At 37.6% G+C, this 19,055-nt stretch overlaps 3 protein-coding genes across 11 annotated transcripts in view; 1 reads left to right on the forward strand and 2 right to left on the reverse strand.

Annotated features, from left to right (window-relative positions):
• The window catches only part of LOC127984200 (serine/threonine-protein kinase MRCK alpha), a 53,897-nt gene extending 51,227 nt beyond the window's left edge, over window positions 1–2,670 (reverse strand). For all 8 annotated transcript variants that reach the window (XM_052586727.1, XM_052586731.1, XM_052586725.1 and 5 more), the window contains exon 1: window positions 1,482–2,670. In XM_052586727.1, the coding sequence (XP_052442687.1) occupies window positions 1,482–1,659 (178 nt within the window). In that variant the 5' untranslated portion in view covers window positions 1,660–2,670. The remainder of the gene's footprint in view (window positions 1–1,481) is intronic.
• Window positions 2,671–6,598: 3,928 nt separating this feature from the next.
• Window positions 6,599–9,225, forward strand: LOC127984202 (left-right determination factor 2-like). Its single transcript, XM_052586732.1, has 4 exons — window positions 6,599–6,944; window positions 7,225–7,468; window positions 7,581–7,820; window positions 8,511–9,225. The coding sequence occupies exons 1-4, from the start codon at window positions 6,677–6,679 to the stop codon at window positions 8,833–8,835; spliced, it is 1,077 nt and encodes a 358-aa protein (XP_052442692.1). The 5' UTR covers window positions 6,599–6,676; the 3' UTR covers window positions 8,836–9,225.
• Window positions 9,226–10,908: 1,683 nt separating this feature from the next.
• On the reverse strand, window positions 10,909–18,636 carry LOC127983900 (heterogeneous nuclear ribonucleoprotein U). 2 transcript variants are annotated; one of them, XM_052586288.1, is made up of 13 exons: window positions 18,003–18,636; window positions 16,855–16,969; window positions 15,299–15,372; window positions 15,046–15,185; window positions 14,867–14,966; window positions 14,650–14,762; window positions 14,294–14,557; window positions 13,539–13,658; window positions 13,159–13,456; window positions 12,764–13,033; window positions 12,444–12,691; window positions 11,753–11,851; window positions 10,909–11,563 (listed from the first exon to the last, which is right to left on the reverse strand). In XM_052586288.1, exons 1-13 carry the CDS (start codon window positions 18,448–18,450, stop codon window positions 11,513–11,515), a joined length of 2,340 nt encoding a protein of 779 aa, XP_052442248.1. In that variant the 5' UTR covers window positions 18,451–18,636; the 3' UTR covers window positions 10,909–11,512. The 2 variants fall into 2 exon arrangements, with proteins under 2 accessions (XP_052442248.1, XP_052442249.1); XM_052586289.1 differs by having other exon boundaries at window positions 18,030–18,635.
• Between the last annotated feature and the right edge of the window lie 419 nt (window positions 18,637–19,055).

Raw genomic sequence — 19,055 nt, forward strand, 5'->3', positions numbered from 1 at the left:
TAGTTCACTGACAATTAGGCATTATCACCTTCATAATCACAGATGAATTGCATTCTATTTTGAACGAAATATTGCCCAGTTTGTCAGTGAAATTACGGTTTTGTGTAGTGAATGCCGCTCATTCTGAAAGCAGGTGATGGTGAATTACTACTATTCACAGAACTGGCTTTACTGACGAGATGCATATGACATTCGAATGCGATTAATTTCACAGCCCTAGTATGTATGTGGAGTGAACCATAGCTGTCATTGGTTTGTTTTTCTGGCAGTGGCAGCAGATATGAAATCAAATTTAAAATTTTAGGCTGTATTTCGTCGATTCTGGCACCCAATATCATAACAAGATGATAATTTAAGCTCCTTACGTAGCCGAATCTGTGCTGGTTTGAGTGGGCCGCCTCCAGTTTGCCCTTTGTTTTGCTGCCTCCAGCTAGCTCTGCGATGTCTGTTGACCCTTGTAACCTTTGGTTGGCCTGGCTGTGCATCACTCAGAAAACAACAGGCCAATCAGAAGAGAGGCTCATGAATATTAATTAATTAGGCTAAATTCGACCTGTTCTGAGCAGACCTCCTGAGAAAGGAGCTGTAAAAATATAATCAGATGGTTTTTGGTAATTATACCACAAATGTATTTTTTTAAGGACATAAAACAATAAAACTCCAGAAGAGTGTACAATATGGGACCTTTAAAAGAAATATTAGGAACATGTTGTGTCTGTGAGTATTATATATATATTTTTTTATCTTAGATTAACAATTATGCTTTGTAAAGTGCCTTTCCCACCAGTTGAAAACGGTATATAAAGTAAGCATATTATTATTAATAGTAACGCGGTCAATTGCGTGACACAGTTGGTCATGTGATTTCAAAATGCCGGTGCCCATGAGGGGCAGACCCGCATCATGTAGAATAAAACAGCTTTTTCTTTAAGACTTGAGTTTTCGTCATTTGTAAATGTTTTAATTTACCAAAACGTTACTGAGTGTACCTTAAACTATTGTCCGAGAAATAATGTACAGCCATTAAAAACAAAATAAACATGAACAGTATGTAAAGAACTGTCAAGCCATCAAAAAAGAAAAGAAAAAGAAAAAAAACAACATGCTATTCTGCTACCGAATAAGCACACAGGCCATAAATAAATTAGTTTGTTTAGCTCTGGCCAATGTCAAAATGAAAGCCCACTGCACTGTATCCACCTTGTTGGAGCAGTAAGCAGAAAGACTCATTAAAGGTGAGCTTCACATTCCACAATCATGCACAAACCAGTCCAGCGATGATGTCATCTTCATTTCTGTTCCCCCTCAAAAACAACTCAATGCGTTTTCCGTACAGCAACTTTAGTCTGTAAAGCAGCTGGCTAACGTCAAACGATAAAACAATAGTTTGTTTGCCTCTCGCATGTCACAGTGAATCGCTACACAACTGACGTGTGGGACGCGTGAAAGACAAGGCGTGCAGTGCATGAAATATGCCTTACCCCAGTCTAGGAACTCCAATATGTTTTTCTCTCTTCTGATGGGAGAACTGTTGCACTCATCATACAGGCAAACAAGAATATCCAACAAGGTCTCCACGCTGAAGCACTGGCCCGTGGACTGAGACGGGCCATCTAGAACCAGCTTCTCCAGCTTCTTCAAACGCACCTCTCCAGACATGTTTTCAGTTGCTCCTGATGTCTCACGGTATGGTCAGTATTTGCTCCCACGGTAGCAAACGGGACCGGCCAGTGGCACACTTGCGTGAACGCTCCGGAAAAAACTTAATGGCTCAAAAAATATTGTCGAGCCTATTCATGGTCCCTCTCGTACGGATGCATCCATATCAATCCACAACATCATGAATTCAGTCCTTAGAGAACTTCCAGCCATCAACCCTACCCTGGCCGGTGGATTTGACGTATATAACCTTAGGCTTATGTATTCCCGAATTCAGCTTCTCCTGTGAAGGACACTTTTCACAAAACAAGTCAGCAAAGAAGTTTAAAGCAATCCCCTGAGATACGGTGATATCTGTGGTTATCCATTATGCAGTAACAAAAGCGCATCAGCAGCACGGGATCTGCATTGCTACAAAGCCCCATATGCCCCTCCTCTAGCAGGACTGCGAAAGCCTTAGCAAGCTGTTTTATCTTTAAATTCCTCTCTTCGTGTATACGAAACGCTGGCGGAGGGAGCAAGCCTTGCTTTCGAAAACTGTTATGCACTTGTCAAAAGCAGCTTTGCGGCGAGGGGCTGGAAATACGCGTCCTCATTCCTGTCGGTTGGAGGACTCGGCGGCTCCGCTCCCGGTCGCCGTGTGTGTGGGTCTCTCAAAGCTCGCTGCTGCCGCAGACAAAACCCGACATCATCATGGCGACCGTCACGGCATCGGCTGCAGAGAACGGAGGGATATGCTGGAGGGAAACAGCAGAGTAGTGTATACTAGAGAAGAGTGCGAATTATCCCCCAATTATTCGTTGACCTTCAGGGGGCCGACCTTTTTAGAGGATTTCTGTTAGCATGAATGTGCTGTTGACGTCCGTTTCGCGCAAGCCAAATTGTCTTTTAGCGCAGTGCGCTAACTGTCAACTGTTTTAAAAATGACAAAACGCTTTGTTTTTCTTATTATTGCTTGTGGTAAATGAATAAACTATGTGAAAACGCCAGGACTTCTTTTGTTGACGTACGTCAGACGGTGACGGAAAGAGAACAACGTACTGTTGCTATGGTTACCAATGCAGGCAAACTTTGGCGTGCACTTTGGATGGGTTAAATGCAGAGCACGAATTCTGAGTATGGGTCACCATTGGCTGTATGTCTCTTCACTTCTGTTTTTGAGCGTCTATTTGTCGCACTATTTGTACGCAACACTTTTTTTTCTTTTGGTTATTCATAAAATGCATTTTAAGTGTGTAACATATAAGAATACATACTTTTACAAACATTTTTTGGAGTTCATTGGATTGTGGTTATATCCCAGACTGAAAGTAGGCTATATGAAATTTGTATGTGTGTGTGTGTGTGTATAATAGTTATAATAAACAGTATGTAATATATATATAATATATATATATATATATATATATATATATATATATATATATATATATATATATATATATATATATATATATATATACATATATATATGTATATATATATATATATATATATATATATATATATATATATATATATGCGCATTGTTAATAGTGGTGATGGATGTCTAATTTATGTCTGTTGAAAATACATTTAATATGCATATAATATAAGTATAATATAATATAACATATACATATAAGTTTTTGCCTTCCATTTTCTTAACTTAGGCCTATGCGTCTTTAAAAAAACTGGGAAAAAACGAGCACGTTCGCCCTCTTGTGTCCAATATTCTGCATTGCAATTGTAGAGTGGAATTTAATCAAGTGCGTCTGGACTTATTTGTCCGTGGATTTATGTAACGTGTTCAGAGAAGCAACCAGATAAGCTTGTAAATGTTACATTAAAGTTTGTATTTTAAATATCTTAAAGCCTAGCATACTGATTTTACAACTAACTTAAAACTATGTGACTAGACGTATAGGTTATGCTATTAGCCTAATACAATTGAGATATAAGTATACAATTACATTTTCATATATTTATGCTTCATTTTATATGTCCTAAACACGCAAGCTGTTTAAGTAGCAAAACATAGGCTATTTGTAACATCAAACGAAAATGTCATAGCATTGCCATTTACTTTTCTCATAACCATTCTTCTGTAAATCTGAATCTGACAATTTCTACACCAGGCCTAATAAGGTGCTAAACGTGTCTTTCATGTCAAAACATTTGATGTTAGAACCAAACTGCGGCAGGATGTAGGGAATGTTGAACAGGAAGTTCACATTCAATTATTAATTTCTGCTGACCGTGAGAATTTGTTTAAACAATAAACATCCTTATGCGTTAAATTAAAATGAGCAATTTTCAGAAATTACCTGCATCATGATCTTTATCGCTGACAGAAAGAACACTGAGTTTTCAAAGCAGCCATATTTACACTCGTTACCTTTATGACGTCGAATTGTTTGTTGTTTTATCGAACCGAGGCGGGATCCGTTTGAATAGAGCTGTCTTTCGTGTGTAGTAGAGAGGTGTTAATTAGCGCATGTTTTGTTGATTGGGGTGTACCTCCATCCTTTGATTAAGGGATATACTATCCGTGAGAATTAGATGGTACTTATATTGACAAAGGGCCTCAAAATAATCGACAAGGGAAGGACAGAAGACTGACAGAAATCACACAAAGATCCAGAACTTCAGTTTACTCATGCATGGGTCATGTGTATTGTACAAAATGAGTCAAGCAGGGCCCTAGACTGAGGATTGTTGCCAATTCATTTCACAGCTAACTAACATTACTTTTAAGAATATGGTAAAAAAAAAAACATAGCATGTATATTATTTATTATTTTCATGTGGGTTTAATTGTACACCTTTTAAAGTCCGGATTTCCAGGATGGTCCAACAATATATATATATATATATATATATATATATATATATATATATATATATATATATATATATATATATATATATATATATATATATATATATATATATATATATATATATATATATATATATATATATATATACACACACATACAGTGCCCTCCATAAGCATTGGAACAGTAAAGACAAAATTGCTCTGTTTGCTGTGGAGTCAAGAAATCTGTAAATAGGATTAAAGGATGAATATGAGACAAAATTACAGAATGTCACATTTTATTATTGTGTGTTTCAACACATAAATGTTTTAACCGGCCAATAACTAATAAGACACATTCCCTGCTTTTAATGTCAGAACAACTAATGCAACAGGATACAGCTGATCACTTAGAAAGACCTGTGAGGCAAGTTAGGCAATACTTATGCTTACATCAGATAGTGGGATGAACTCTAAAAGTGCTGTCCTTTTTATTTGGTAACATGTATGTGTTAAACCTGGTTAAAAAAATTAAATGTGACATTCTGTTGTTTTGTCTCAAATTCATCTTTTAATCATATTTGCTAATGTCTTGACCACAGCAAACAAAGCAATTTTGTCTTTCCTGTTCAAAGATTTATGGAGGGCACTATATATATATATATATATATATATATATATATATATATATATATATATATATATATATATATATATATATATATATATATATATATATATATATATATTATCCTTGCAAATATAACCTACTTAATCATCTCTTGTGGCAGATATGGTAATACTCATCTGGGCTCAAACTGTGAGCTCTTTTGTCTGATTCTGCATTTGTATTGCATTAATTTGCCTCCATCTCCAGCCAGTCATTTGTCATCTGTTCTTCCTGTGAGCTCCTTTAGTCTGTCTGACATCTTAGAGCAAATAGAGGGGCCAATACACATACTCAGGACACTGGGTCCTCAGTGCCACTAGCCCCTCTTCTAATGTTAGTGTGACCAAACAAGGCACGGCAAATCTGGCAATGGAATCAGATAATCACCAACCTGTGAAGAGCCTCCCAATCCACATCCCTGGATTAAACAGTCTGTTTGCCTAATAATTTTAATCTGTGCATAAAGCAGAAGGATGGTGGTCTTCGAATAAACATCTAATCCCTCAGCCCACCCAATGATGACGGGCCTACAGTGAAGGTGATCAACAGAAAGGTGCTTAGACAGAGGGACTGAAAACTCTGTACTGACAGACTCTTGCCAGACTAGGAATGTTTTACAATGTCCAGGGGAATGTACACAAGAGGAACAAGGGTGCTTCATCAACGTGCACATGCAAACTGGAAAGGAGGGTGCGTTCTAAGTTCACTATGTCTGGAAGGTCATCGGTAAATCCACACAACAAGAACTTCTTGTGTCAGAAATAAAGATAATATTAAATGCAAGTACAGCACATAATCTACATTCATAAAAAATATATTTACTATATTATCACATATACTCCAAAGAAGAGACTATCTATCTATCTATCTATCTATACATGTCTATCTGTCTCTACACGTTTATCAATATATCATCTATATATGTCTATCTATCTATCTATCTATCTATCTATCTATCTATCTATCTATCTATCTATCTATCTATCTATCTATCTATCTATCTATCTATCTATCTATCTATCTTGTACATGTCTATCTATATACGTGTTTATCAATTTATCATCATCCCTTTACTAAAATGGTTATATCTATATGGTTATCAATATATCATCCTTGTATATAGGCTATGTCATTCAATAAATCTTTCTATCTATACGTTTATAAATGTATCATCTCTATTAAAATACATATCTATCTATCTATCTATCTATCTATCTATCTATCTATCTATCTATCTATCTATCTATCTATCTATCTATCTATCTATCTATCTATCTATCTATCTATCTATCTATCTAATTTTATTTTAAGGTTAGTTGAATTTGAATTTCTAGTTTAAGTTGGACATTTTGCGTTAACTTCTCCGATGAATCGTGGCTTTCATGTATCACCTTCTCTCTGATGTCAGTCACCACCCCTTTGTCAAAGTGCGATCAACTGAGGGTCTAGGGGACGCATATAAAGACGGGCCGCTGTCAAAGCAGAGCCATCTCAGCCCGAGAACAGCAGCACAGAGTCAGAATCTCTCCAGCACCTTCACGTGGAAGATGTCTTCAATCCGTGCCGCGTGCCTCCTTTGCGCAGCACTTTTCGCAATGGTGAAGGGTTTCACCCACGAAGACATGAAAGACGCTCTGCTGAAGAAACTTGGACTTAGTGAAGTTCCGAGAATTCACAAGCGGGACCTGGAGAACCTTGTGATTCCAACGCACATCAAGAACAAATATGTTTCCATGCTGAAACTGCATCACGCAAGAAAACGCCGCTCGCTTCCGAGTTTAGCCGGCATACTGAGGGGAATCCCTGGCAATGCAGGTAAGAAATTTCGAAAATTAAATTAAATGTATGCATTTAGCAGACGCTTTTATCCGAAGCGACTTACAGTGCATTCAGGCTATCAATTTTTACCTATCATAAAATTATACCTATCATACATTTTACCTTATCATAGGTAAGATTAGCCTAATATGCAAAATGAAAATACTATATTTTAATTCCGTGAAAATTAACAATTAATGCTAATACTTTCAAAAATGAATTTTAAATAAGCAAAATGTAAATCTAGTTGTAAATAAATCGCTCTCGTCTATTCCAGACATCTCTGGTGAATTTGTATATTCTGACACGACACGTCAACGCGTGATGTTCGAGATGACATCAAGGATTCCGGAGAACAGTGAAGTGACCATGGCAGAACTAAAACTGTTCAAGAAAGCCCCACACAAGCGCTCCATACCAGAGAGAAAGGGCCACAGACCCGTCAACAACGCCCGGGTGAGCATCTACTGGGTGGAACCTCTGAAAGACGGGTCTAACCGAACTTCACTAGTGGATTCCAGGTAAGCAGAGACGGCCACAGACAGTCGTTATTCTTTCTTCATTATGCTAATTCCACTGCTGACTGGCGTTAAGGAACATGCATGCTAATTGTCACAACCATTATCTCCTCAGGTTGATTCCCATTCACGAAACCGGCTGGAAGAGCTTTGATGTGACCCAGGCGGTGCACTATTGGTCGAAGAGCCGAATGGAGATGCCCATGCACCTGGAGGTGTGGATCGAGGGCGAGAGACCCGGCAGTTACGCGGCAGAAATGGCCAAGTGTGTCCGTTTCACAACTCAAGATCCTAACGATAACACTCTCGGAAAACCTGAGCTTGTTCTTTACACCCTCAACCTCGAGGAGTTTGGGTAAGCGTGGCTTCATTTCAAAGCAGCATTATGCTTTTAAACTACATATATTTATTTACTTATTTGTATTGTATTATATATCTATATATCTATCCATCTATCTTTATATATATATATATATATATATATATATATATATATATATATATATATATATATATATATATATATATATATATATATATAAAATATTATTATTTTGTATTTTTTTTTTACTGGAGTAGGCTACCATTTATTATAGGGTACACATAAAAGTCCTATATTCAGTTAAATATATTCAAATGTTTTTGTTTCCTGGAATTAGACTACTTTTATCTAATTTTAATGAAAGTAAGGCAAAATCTATAAATAGGTTATAAATCATAATTGTGTTTGTTATTTATTTATGTGTTTATTTAAACTGTGTGTATATATAGCCTATACACACACACACACACACATTTTTCTTTAATGATTATGGGTATAACAATATGTATAAATTCAAAGTTAGTGACATTTTTCAAAATGTGAAGTATGTAGCCTACGCAGAAGATTTACTCTATTGTTATTCTAATTAAGTTAAATATATATTCAAATGTGACTTATGTGCAATATGGGCCGAAGGAATTTCTTAAAAATAAAAATGTGTTTCGTTTAAAAGTTTTAATACAATATGTTAATAGCCTATTTTTTATATTATTTACGTTGCAGGTCTAGTGGAGACTGTGAAACCAACAAAGACAGTGAAATGTGCTGCAGGGAAAAATACTTCATCAACTTCCGAGCCTTGACGTGGACCCAGTACTGGATCATCGAACCATCCGGGTATCAGGCGTTCCGGTGTAACGGAGGCTGCCGGCAGCCCAAGCGCAACTACGGTTACGGAGAGAGGAAGTGCGCGGTTGTGGAAAGCGCGCCGTTACCGATGATGTACTTAGTTAAAAAGGGAGATTATACTGAAATTGAGGTCGCTGAGTTCCCAAATATGATTGTAGAAACGTGTGGATGCGCAATGGATAATGTTTCAGTTGTATAAATGTGCTATTTTCCATCGACCACGTGACACAATGTACTTAAAAGCTAACGTTATAAGGCTAAGAAAGGGTGTTGGCAACTTAACCCTTATTAAGATACCTCAAGCACTTTTATGAAATTGTAAATATCGCTAAATTGATATGCATTTATTTTTGCATTTGTATATGATGCCATATGAAGTGAAAGACTGGTTTGTAGATGTTATATTTTGAACAGTAAATAGAATGGTTTGTTGTATATGTCAACATGTTGACTGAATATAAATTCAACTATTTTTCATTGAGGTGCTTTTTCTTGGGTCTTAGTTTGCATATTCCAGTGTGTGCAAATGGTCACATGGACTACAGACATGAATACACAAGGCAGTTATGTTTTGTTTACTCTACAGACACAAATATTCACTTATTAAACAGAACAATTTGTAGAGTTTAAAAAGGGCATGAAGTGTAAAGATCCTTCTTTAAACATGTCTTACATAACAGTGTAAATGGTTCTGTTATAAAGTAAACTGAGAATTTACAAAAAAAAAGTTGTGGCAACCATTCAAGTACCAGTTCTTCATTCAAGTTTTCAGAATCTCAGTGATTATAAACTAGTTCTAATAACTGTATTTAAATGGATAGTTCACCTAAAAATGAAGTCAACGTTTACTCAACCTGAAGTTGTTCCAAACTTCTATGAGTTTCTCTGTTCTGTTGAGCACAAAAGAAGATTTATTTTTGAATGTTTCTATTTTTTTTATTTAGAGAAGAATTCTAATAGAAAACAATGATTTATCTCAGAGGTTTATTACATTATTTAATGACAAATTTCCTTACATCATGAAACACTCAACATTCATCGTTGAAAAAGCAAAGCCAAAATACAAACATCATAAACCGTACCATCTGCCATCATTCAAGAACACATAATGCCACATTTTAAGTTCATCCTCAAAATAGCATACCTTACACAAGCAAAGTTTGTGTAGTAAAACCTCTCATGCCATGCTTTCCAGTTAAAAATCTGTTAAAAATCACTTATTCTATTAAAAGACCAGTTCATTATCTCATCCCACAGGAAATAATTTACAGGAAAAAAGAAAACACTTCCTGAAATAAGTTACTTTTACATCAATTTAAATGGTATACAGTTCAACAAAATATTCCACTTAAACTACTACATCAGGATAAAATACACCAATTTTAAGTCAAAAATAGCTGCCCTTTTTCTTTGGCCATTTGGCACTTTATAAGAAATATATTTATTCAAACAAATCATGGGCCTGGCTTGATGAAATCAGGATGTCTCGCCGATGGGATCATGGGGTGTATGCGATATTATTGTGGTCTGAATGATGAGGTTATGTAAACTGAGAAAATCCAGTCTGAAATTCTGATACGACCTTCAGCTATTTTCCCCACCGCTCACTCCATGTAATATTAATAATGCATATGATAATTTAACAAAAGAACTTGCTTATTTGCTGGCTGTTAGATCTAAAATGGTTGTCAAGTCCACCATTTGACAAATTAATCCCAAAAGGGAACTTTTTGGGACATTTCCTGTAGTAAAATGGTCTAAATTTTGTTTTATAACAATTTCACCAGAAACGGGTTAATTGAATTATTACACAGATAAATATAGCTCAGTAAAAATAATACTCTTAGCATTAAATATTTTGCAAAGCCACTAAAAAAAAAAAAAAAAAAAAGCACTGCCACAAAATCTTACTCGGGATGAACACTAGTAATCTTAGTGCACATTCATTATGATGGAGTTCTTGACAAAGCGGTGATGATTTTACAAAGCTGTGTAAAGCAATAAACACAATCAAGTGCTTAACTTCATGAATGTTTCATTGTGGCTCCTCTTGGTTTCTTAGATGACACAAATGAGTAAATGTATGCAGTGCAAAAAAACATTATAAAGTAACTGACTAAATTGATTTAGAAAAATCTTTCCACTGTATGCCCTACAAGACAAAGGCAATAAAGTATAGTCTGATGGTGCTGAATTAAGAGACAAATCTGATTGACATTCAAAGGCTCTTTAAAATTGATTTTTCAAGATATCAGTCAAAAGCCATAAAAGGTCATAGAAAAGCAAGCACATCATTTATTGCAAACCTATAATGTAACTGTTACAGTCTGGGCTAACAAAGAAAAACTTGAACCTGTTAGTAGTAAATATTGTTTTTCACCGTCCACTGAACGTGAAAGGCAGAATTGCTGTGTAAATGTGAATGATAATTGATAAAAGATTCTAAATGATTTAGGCTCACCGGGATTTTTAAACTAACTTCTACACCATTTTTTTTTTTTTTTGAAAAATAATAATTTACTTAGGGTAAAAATGACATTTTACAGAATAAAATTCACAACCCTGAAATTCAAAGCATCCCTCACAAGACAAATGCTGGGATTCGTGATATAACAATATATCAAAGCTGTGATAAAAAATAAAAGGGGGAGGAAATACATTTGACAAAAATCTGAGAGTGAAGCACACATCTATGTAGAACGTAGACTGTTCACTTCAGAAGGGCGGAATGTTTGTTTGCCACTTGCTTCTCTTACATAAAAATGGAATTCCTTTAAAAAAATTATAATAAACAAGGACCGTAAAAGTGGATGGTTATTCAGTGGCTGTGCATTTCAGCGCACAAGAGGCCATGAGTCTTTAATACATATGTGCACTTAGTAATATCCTGGGTGGTACTGTTGATTCCATGGCTTCTGGTTCCAGAACTAAAGGGCCAAAGAAAGTTTCATGAGTTAAATGGACTACAATTTTATTTTGTTCAATAATAATTAATATAATAGCCAATCTTATGATTTTGAATAAGTCAGACTTCTCAATGGACGTTTACACAATGTATGGCTTATCTGTGACCCTTTAAAAAAAGTCTCAATGAGACACATAATAGCTGTACAAACCCCTTGTTGCCAGCTCTGGTTGAAGGCTTGGGCAAAAGATCCGTTTTTATTGCCAAAACCACCACGATTCTGCTGATGGCCTCCTCTGCCACGGAACTTCTATGAAGGCGAAAACTCAACATTACTCTCTTAGTCAAAGTCAAATTGAGGTTTCAGTAGCATTTAAAAGTTGTGTCAATAAGAGTTTATTTTATTTAAAGAAATAATTATGATGAAAAAAAGAAGAAGGTGTTATTAACTATGTAAGCTTGATTCCTTCAGGGGAGATACATAGATATATATATATACACAGATACATATATACAGATACATACATATACATATAAAATCTAATTTAAAAATACTGAAGCAATGCTACTTTATAATTTTGAAAATGTGCTAAAAAATCTGAATTATTAAATGACAACTCAAGACTTTCCTTGCAATTTGGATAGTGTCACAATTCTTTTTTTTTTTTTTTTTTTGTTTCGGCCATGGAATAAAAAATAAAGAAATGTCTCTTAAGCAAAAAATATCAGCATATTGATTTCTGAAGGGTCATGTGACACTGAAAACTGGCAAATCATATGGCAAAGCCAGTTTTCAGTGTCACATGACCCTTCAGAAATCAATATGCTGATATATAGATATATATAGCCGACCCCAAACTATTGAACAGTAGTGTTCTTTATTACAAAATATACAAACTAACCTGCTGGAAGTGTCCTCTGTTTTGGGGTCCACCGCGGTGCATGTTACCTCTGTGTGCAGCCCCCCCACGGCCCATTGCTCCACCTCTGCCGCCTCTAATGTGCCCACCACCCCTGGGGCCCATTCCCCGGCTGGGCATCCCACCGGCTCCACCTCGGCTATGGAACCCTCCTCTGAAGACAGGGGGTGGTGGCGGTGGTGGCATGTAGCCACGTGGGTGACGATTAAACCCTCGATGTGGTGCTGGTACTAGAAGGAGAAAATACGAGGTATAATTCTCAGTGTATATTTACCATGACAGCTCACTAAAAACTTGCTTACATCCTCTGAAGTTTCCACGGGGCTGAAATCCACCTCTGCCTCCACGTGGGCCTGGACCACCACCCCTACTGAACTGGTTCTTAGGCCCTTTGCCTCGTCCACCTCCCTTTTTGGGGGTTATTGTGCCCTGGTTTGGTTTCTTTTCGGGTGGCAAAGCACTTTTACTCTCTTCCTTGTACTGCTCCAAAAGCTTGACGGCTTCCTCCTTCTGCAGTTCCACATAGGTGACCTCTGAGAAGCAGTCTCCTACCTCTGGAAATGTGTAGATACCTGTAGAGAGGAACAACAATCTTTGGTATTCCTGGCTTTTCTACTTTGTGTGTAGTTTAAACTATATAGTTTTGGACTACAAAGAAAACCAGAAAGTGCAATGGGGAAATGACATCACATCTTGCCTTTCATTTTCAGAACGGCATGCTCAGGTACATCTTTGCCATCGGTTTCTGCTTTCTTCTGTGTTCTCTCCTTGAAGGCCTCATCTGCTGGGAAGACCACTACAGCTTTGCGTTGGAAGCCAGCAAACAGACACATCTTCCTTCTCTGGGCCAGTGCAGACACGTTTGTCTGATCCAAGATGTAGTTTCTCTTTTTGCGGGCGGCAATTTCAATAAACTTGCCCAGGAACAGAGGTGCACGCTGAGAGATGGCTGAGAGCTTCGCCGTGTCTTTGTTTTGCCTCTTCATGCTGTCAATCTGCAAGTCCAAAAAGTGAGATTAGACCAGAAAATAAGATTCAGACATATAAGAAAAAGTTTTCAAGAAGAATGTTTCTCACCATCATCTTCTCCAAGATGGCGTTGGTGCCGAGGACATTGAACTTGCCAGGGTTCTCTTCAACATGTTTATTTACCCAAGCAGTTTTTCCAGATCCAGGAAGGCCGACCATAACGATCACCTTGAAACCAAAATATTAGTGATTACAATCATGTCTTCAATCATTGACATGTTTTAAATGAAGCCTCTTATGCTGACCAAGGCTGCATTATTTGATTATACAATTCTATTTGAAACTCTAAATAGATTTTTGTGATGGCAAAGCAGAATTGTCAGCAGCCTTTACTCCAGTCTTCAGTGGCACACAATGCTTCAGAAATCATTCTAATATGCTGATTTGAGACTCAGGAAATATTTTATATTACTGTTAACCAGAGTTGCCAGGTTTTCACAAAACCTGCCCAGATGCTACTCAAAACTAGCCCAATCATGTTCGAGGGGGTAATACACACATTCTTTGGCAGGGTTCCCTGGCAAAATTTGCATTCCAGGGGCTAAATATCACGTTATTGAAATCAAAAACAAGAAAACGTGAAAAACAACCCACGGCAACACCTGTTGGGGTCTGCTTAATATCTTAGTGGAAACATTTTAGCATATTCTAATGAATAGAAAGTTCAAAAGAACAGCATGTATTTAAAATATAATTTTTTTATAAGATTATACACTTCAAAAAAATAAAGAAAAACTTTCGAACAAATTCGTATTTCAATGTTTATAAAATGAGAAGAATAAAAAAAAAAGGTCAAAAAGTACCTCGCAATCTTTCTTGGTCTCAGGTCCCTTAGGTCCTCTAATACGCACATCCACAGGAATTTGCTGCAGGAAGGTGAAGCCCTCCACCTGAGGGAAGAATGGGGTCTCCCTCTGACCGAAATTGAACTCAACCGCACAGTTGTGGCAAAGAACATGGGGGAACAGAGTCTGCCCGGCAAATGATTCCTTATTGACCTTGAAAGCCACACCAAGGTCCTTTCCATTTTTGGAGTAGGAAATCTCCAGCTCATCTGCTTCAAAATTCTATGCAAGACAAAGAAACAAACCAAAGTACATAAGAATATGTAAACTAAAAGGGAAAAACAATTCTTGTGAGAGTGATGTGAACGACTTACAATGAAGCAGCCGATGACATCATTTTCATCAAAATTCTCCCCATAGTCTTCAGTCACAAAATTTGAAGTCTTCTTCCCTTTGCTTGAATACGAGTAGGAATGCTCCCCCTCACCTAAAACAGCAACAAGACATGTGTTTTTAGTAGATGAAATAGGGCTGTGCAATCATACACTGTGGTCACAAAAGCACATGCTAATGTTATCCAACTGTGCTTACCCAGCAAAAGACTTCCATTTGCCAGGGACCAGCCAACATGGACATCATGGAAGTCCACGTTTTTGCTGTTTAAATGCTTGACCGGGATTTTCTCAGTGATCTGCAAAAGCAGGAGACATATAATGATTCAAAATTCATCACTTTCTCATTGGTTTACATAAATATGCTGTAGTACGCACCTTCATTTCAAAGCAGGCTTTGCCTTTGTTTACACCGTATGAGGCACGGCCACCTGCCCAAAGGTAAGCGAAACTCTCCATGGTAAGAGATGAGGCGCTATACCTGTCCCGGGAGACTTTGAAATTGAGATCACAATTGTCTATGGAAACAATGAGGAAAAAAATGCTGGTTAGTCCAAAAAGGCAAGTTCATATGTTTATTAAATGTTCACTACACTATTAGTCAATGTGCTTCTTAACACAAAGCACTCACATGGATCCAGGCAGGCCAAGGTGTCGTCAAACTCTTCATCTTCTTCATCAAGAGGTGGCAGAGGAGACTTAGACCTGAAATACAGTTAATAAGCCATTAATGCCATGGGTGAACCAAGAGTGTGATGGACTGGCATGCTTCCCATGTCCAGGTGAGATCCTTCCTCAAAGCCACAGCAGAATCAAAAGTAGATGTACAATACCTTACAATGGCTGCTCACAACATCTTATACTGTTCTGTGAATGCAAACCATCATTGCTTACCAGTTTACCCCACGATGAAGCCTGAAAGAAAACTTGTTGGTAAAATAGAGAGCAGCAATGTTGTGCTATATGGAAAGAGTGTTGCCCTTTCCAATTCATCAGGTAAAGGTTTGAAAAAGTCAGAGTATTTTTATATTTATATCTACATGCAGATCTGTTGTTTTTGCTACAGAAAAATTGTTTTCTGTAGCAACCAACATCATGTCACAGATGTCATGTCCTGTAAAGAGGGAGGTCATAAAGTCTTTACAATTCATAGTGTATAGGGGTTGCCATAATTATAATGTTCTGTCAGGCCCCATAAATTCAAGTAATGACCCTGCCTGGGACATCCCGACATCATTAGTAATTGGGTCAGATATTGCTACAATTTAGTTGGTACAAATAGTAGCTTGGTATTTTTCATGCTTGAGTTCTTCCATGAGGAATTCAGATACATTAAAATAATATATACATTTTTGATCCATATACTAAAAGTACATAAGTAGACAAACATTTTTAATCTAAACACTGGTTCACTATAGGTGAGCATCACAAAAGCCAGAAAATCAAACCTAGACAGAAAATTACATTTATTCAAACTGCAATTGAGCACCACACACTTAGAGAAAGAACATGCATTAGAAGTGTAAACATATTTCCTTTTCCTTATGCAATGTGAAGAACTGCCCACATTTGTACTTACCGGCTGACCACAAATGAAACAGAATTTAAAAGGAAAAGTTATTACAGTTTTTTTTTATATAAGACAAAGAAATAAACCGTAAAATTTTACATTTTACCTTTCACAATTATGCAAGGAAAAAAGAAACAAAAACCACTCAAAAAAAAAAAAGATGGAAACGGCGAAGGAACGTCTGAGAAATTAAACAATTTGCTTCATTACCATTTCTTAACCACCCCATTACGTCATGATACACTTTGCGATATAAACTCAACGCCGCTGGCCCTCCCCTGTCTTGACAGAAGCCGCAGCTCGTGCTATCGTCATTGCTTCGTTCGCTGTCTGATTCAACACACGCACATAAATCAGCCTGACAACAGTGTGAGAGTGTGTTTAACAAAAATATTGTTTTTCCATTAAAGCACTATTTGAAGTGTAGTTGCATAATATTACTGAAGGTAAGGTGTTTTGTATTAGCCAGGAATGACCCTCAACAATGTTTTCCATTAGTTAAGAGGTAGATGAGGGTTGTATTTTTCTAGGTAAGGCATTGGCACTTAAAGCCAATATATAATATATATTAAAAGTGGCACTTCGGGGATAAAGAAGGCCATTGCTTCCATCCTTACCGGCTGTATTTGCTTTCTTCAATAAATTCAAAGTAGCCCCTTCCATGTTCCTCCCGGCGTCTCTTAACACCCTTCTTATTCTTCTGATCAGCACTGATGTCTTTGTCCGCATCCCCTTTGAAAATAAAACAAACAGTAATGAAATGCCCGGACGTGTTGGACCCTGGGTTTTAAGGGTGGCCCACACGACAAGAGTGCTCGGACTCCACCAGTTACAAAATCAACTGACCACCTCTGATCAGACAGAATATTTTGCTTGGTTATGTCATTCAGGATAAAAACTGCAAGCACTGATCTGACTGCATAAACCAGATCAGACAAAAACGTGGGTGGTGCAATTCCTATTGATTGTGTGCTGTTCTGTAAAATGTAATTCATTCACAGTCAAAAAAACAAACAAAAAAACAATGAGAAGTGGTATATTTTTAAGTAATATAAAGATTTAGCCTAATGTAGCAGGGTCACCAGCCAATGCTCACATCTTTGACAACAAACAGCATCAACACGCACTATCCTGAACTGACCTTGAGCGGAAGTAACTCAGATGGCGCCTTCTAGTAGCCTGAACCGAAACTAATAAATGTCCCTGTCTTTCGACGCTTTTGTAATTTCCTCTATCTTATAATATTCCTAACACTATCACCCACTTATAATGCATTTCACTGTATCCCTAACCTTCTTGTACTGTCTGTCGTAAAGTTTTCTGCAGAGCAACGTATGAGTCCACGCGAGGGCGACCCGCCTCAAGCTTGCAGCGAAACTGTCTAGTTTCTAAAACTAGCTCAACCGACCATAAACAATGCAATAAAGAACATAACTCCTTTATTTGAAGATTCGAATGAGTAATGCAAGTTACCTTTAATCGTAAAAAAAATATCAATAGTAGCAAACTCCTGAAGACAATAGGTTCGCGCGGGTGATTAGATTAACTTTGCGAACACGGCTAAAAAAAGAAACCTTTAAAATCTTAAACTCCGAACCACCAACTAAACTCAAACCGACCGGATTAGCACGTTAGCTATCTACACAATAGCCACCGGTTAGCCGTTAGCCACATATGCTAAACGACGATCTAACCGGCTTCAAAGCGCACGTGAACAGACTAACGTAAACGTTACTCCCGGCGTTAAAACACCTAAAAAACTCACCCTCTAATGGATGAGATTCAGGCTCACCATCTTCGTCGTCGATTTTGTCTATGATCTCGTCGTCTTCGTCCTCCTCCTCCTCTTCTTCTTCTTCATCAAGGGCTTTGTCCATTTCCACGCCGGCGTCCCCATCCTCCTCCTCTTTGCCCATTTCGTCGTCCTGGCCATCACCCCCGTCTCCATTTTGCTCCTCGGCCTCCATGCTCTCTCCCTCCGGCTCTTCTTCACCCATGACTTTTTGTTCGACCGCAACACCGTTTCCCTCGGCCTCGTTTTCGTCTGTTGCTTCTTCCACGGCTTCTTCCTCCTCAGCCAGGGCCTCAGAATCGAGCGCGGCCTGCAGCCGCTCCATGAGCTCGGCCTTCAATCCCTTGTCGGAGAGATTTCGCTTCTTGAGCTCGTCCTTCAACTCGTTCACCTTAAGCTTTTTGACGTTGATTTCACTCATGTTGTCGTTTTAGTGTATATGAGCTATTAAAAAATATTAAAATATTCGATCGTTGAATATTGCAGTCCAGGGAGAGCCGACGGCTGCTTTGCTTCTCTCGATTGCGCACAGCCGCGGTGATTCTGCGTGATCCACCGGCGAACAATTCAATGGCGCCTTAGGTGCTAGACCCCTCCCAGTGCAACAGCATCGAGGGAACTGGGCGTGTTCAAACGTAATGACCCTCCTAGATGCTTACGACAACTGAGACTGGGCTATTTATTTTGGCTCTTGAATTCAAGATTATTTACAATGGCATTGTGAAATCCTTTAACGAGCATTGCAAATGTAAATGCATTTACATATAAACGATACAATAACTCCCCCCACCCCTGTTTTGCATAAGCCTTTTCATGTTTGCCTCATGCTTACACGTTTAACATGTTTCTTTTAACCGGGAATGACTAAGGAAATAATTGTTGGCTATGTAAAAAAAAAAAAAAGAAGGCAACAAAGGGGGACAAGGCTTTAATTGTTGAAAAACGATGGATTAATGCACCTTTAACAAAATAGAACAATTATTTTATCTCTGAATACACAACACATCATAATATACAAACAATTAT

Source organism: Carassius gibelio, chromosome B20 (assembly GCF_023724105.1).
Source record: "Carassius gibelio isolate Cgi1373 ecotype wild population from Czech Republic chromosome B20, carGib1.2-hapl.c, whole genome shotgun sequence".
NCBI lineage: Eukaryota > Metazoa > Chordata > Actinopteri > Cypriniformes > Cyprinidae > Carassius > Carassius gibelio.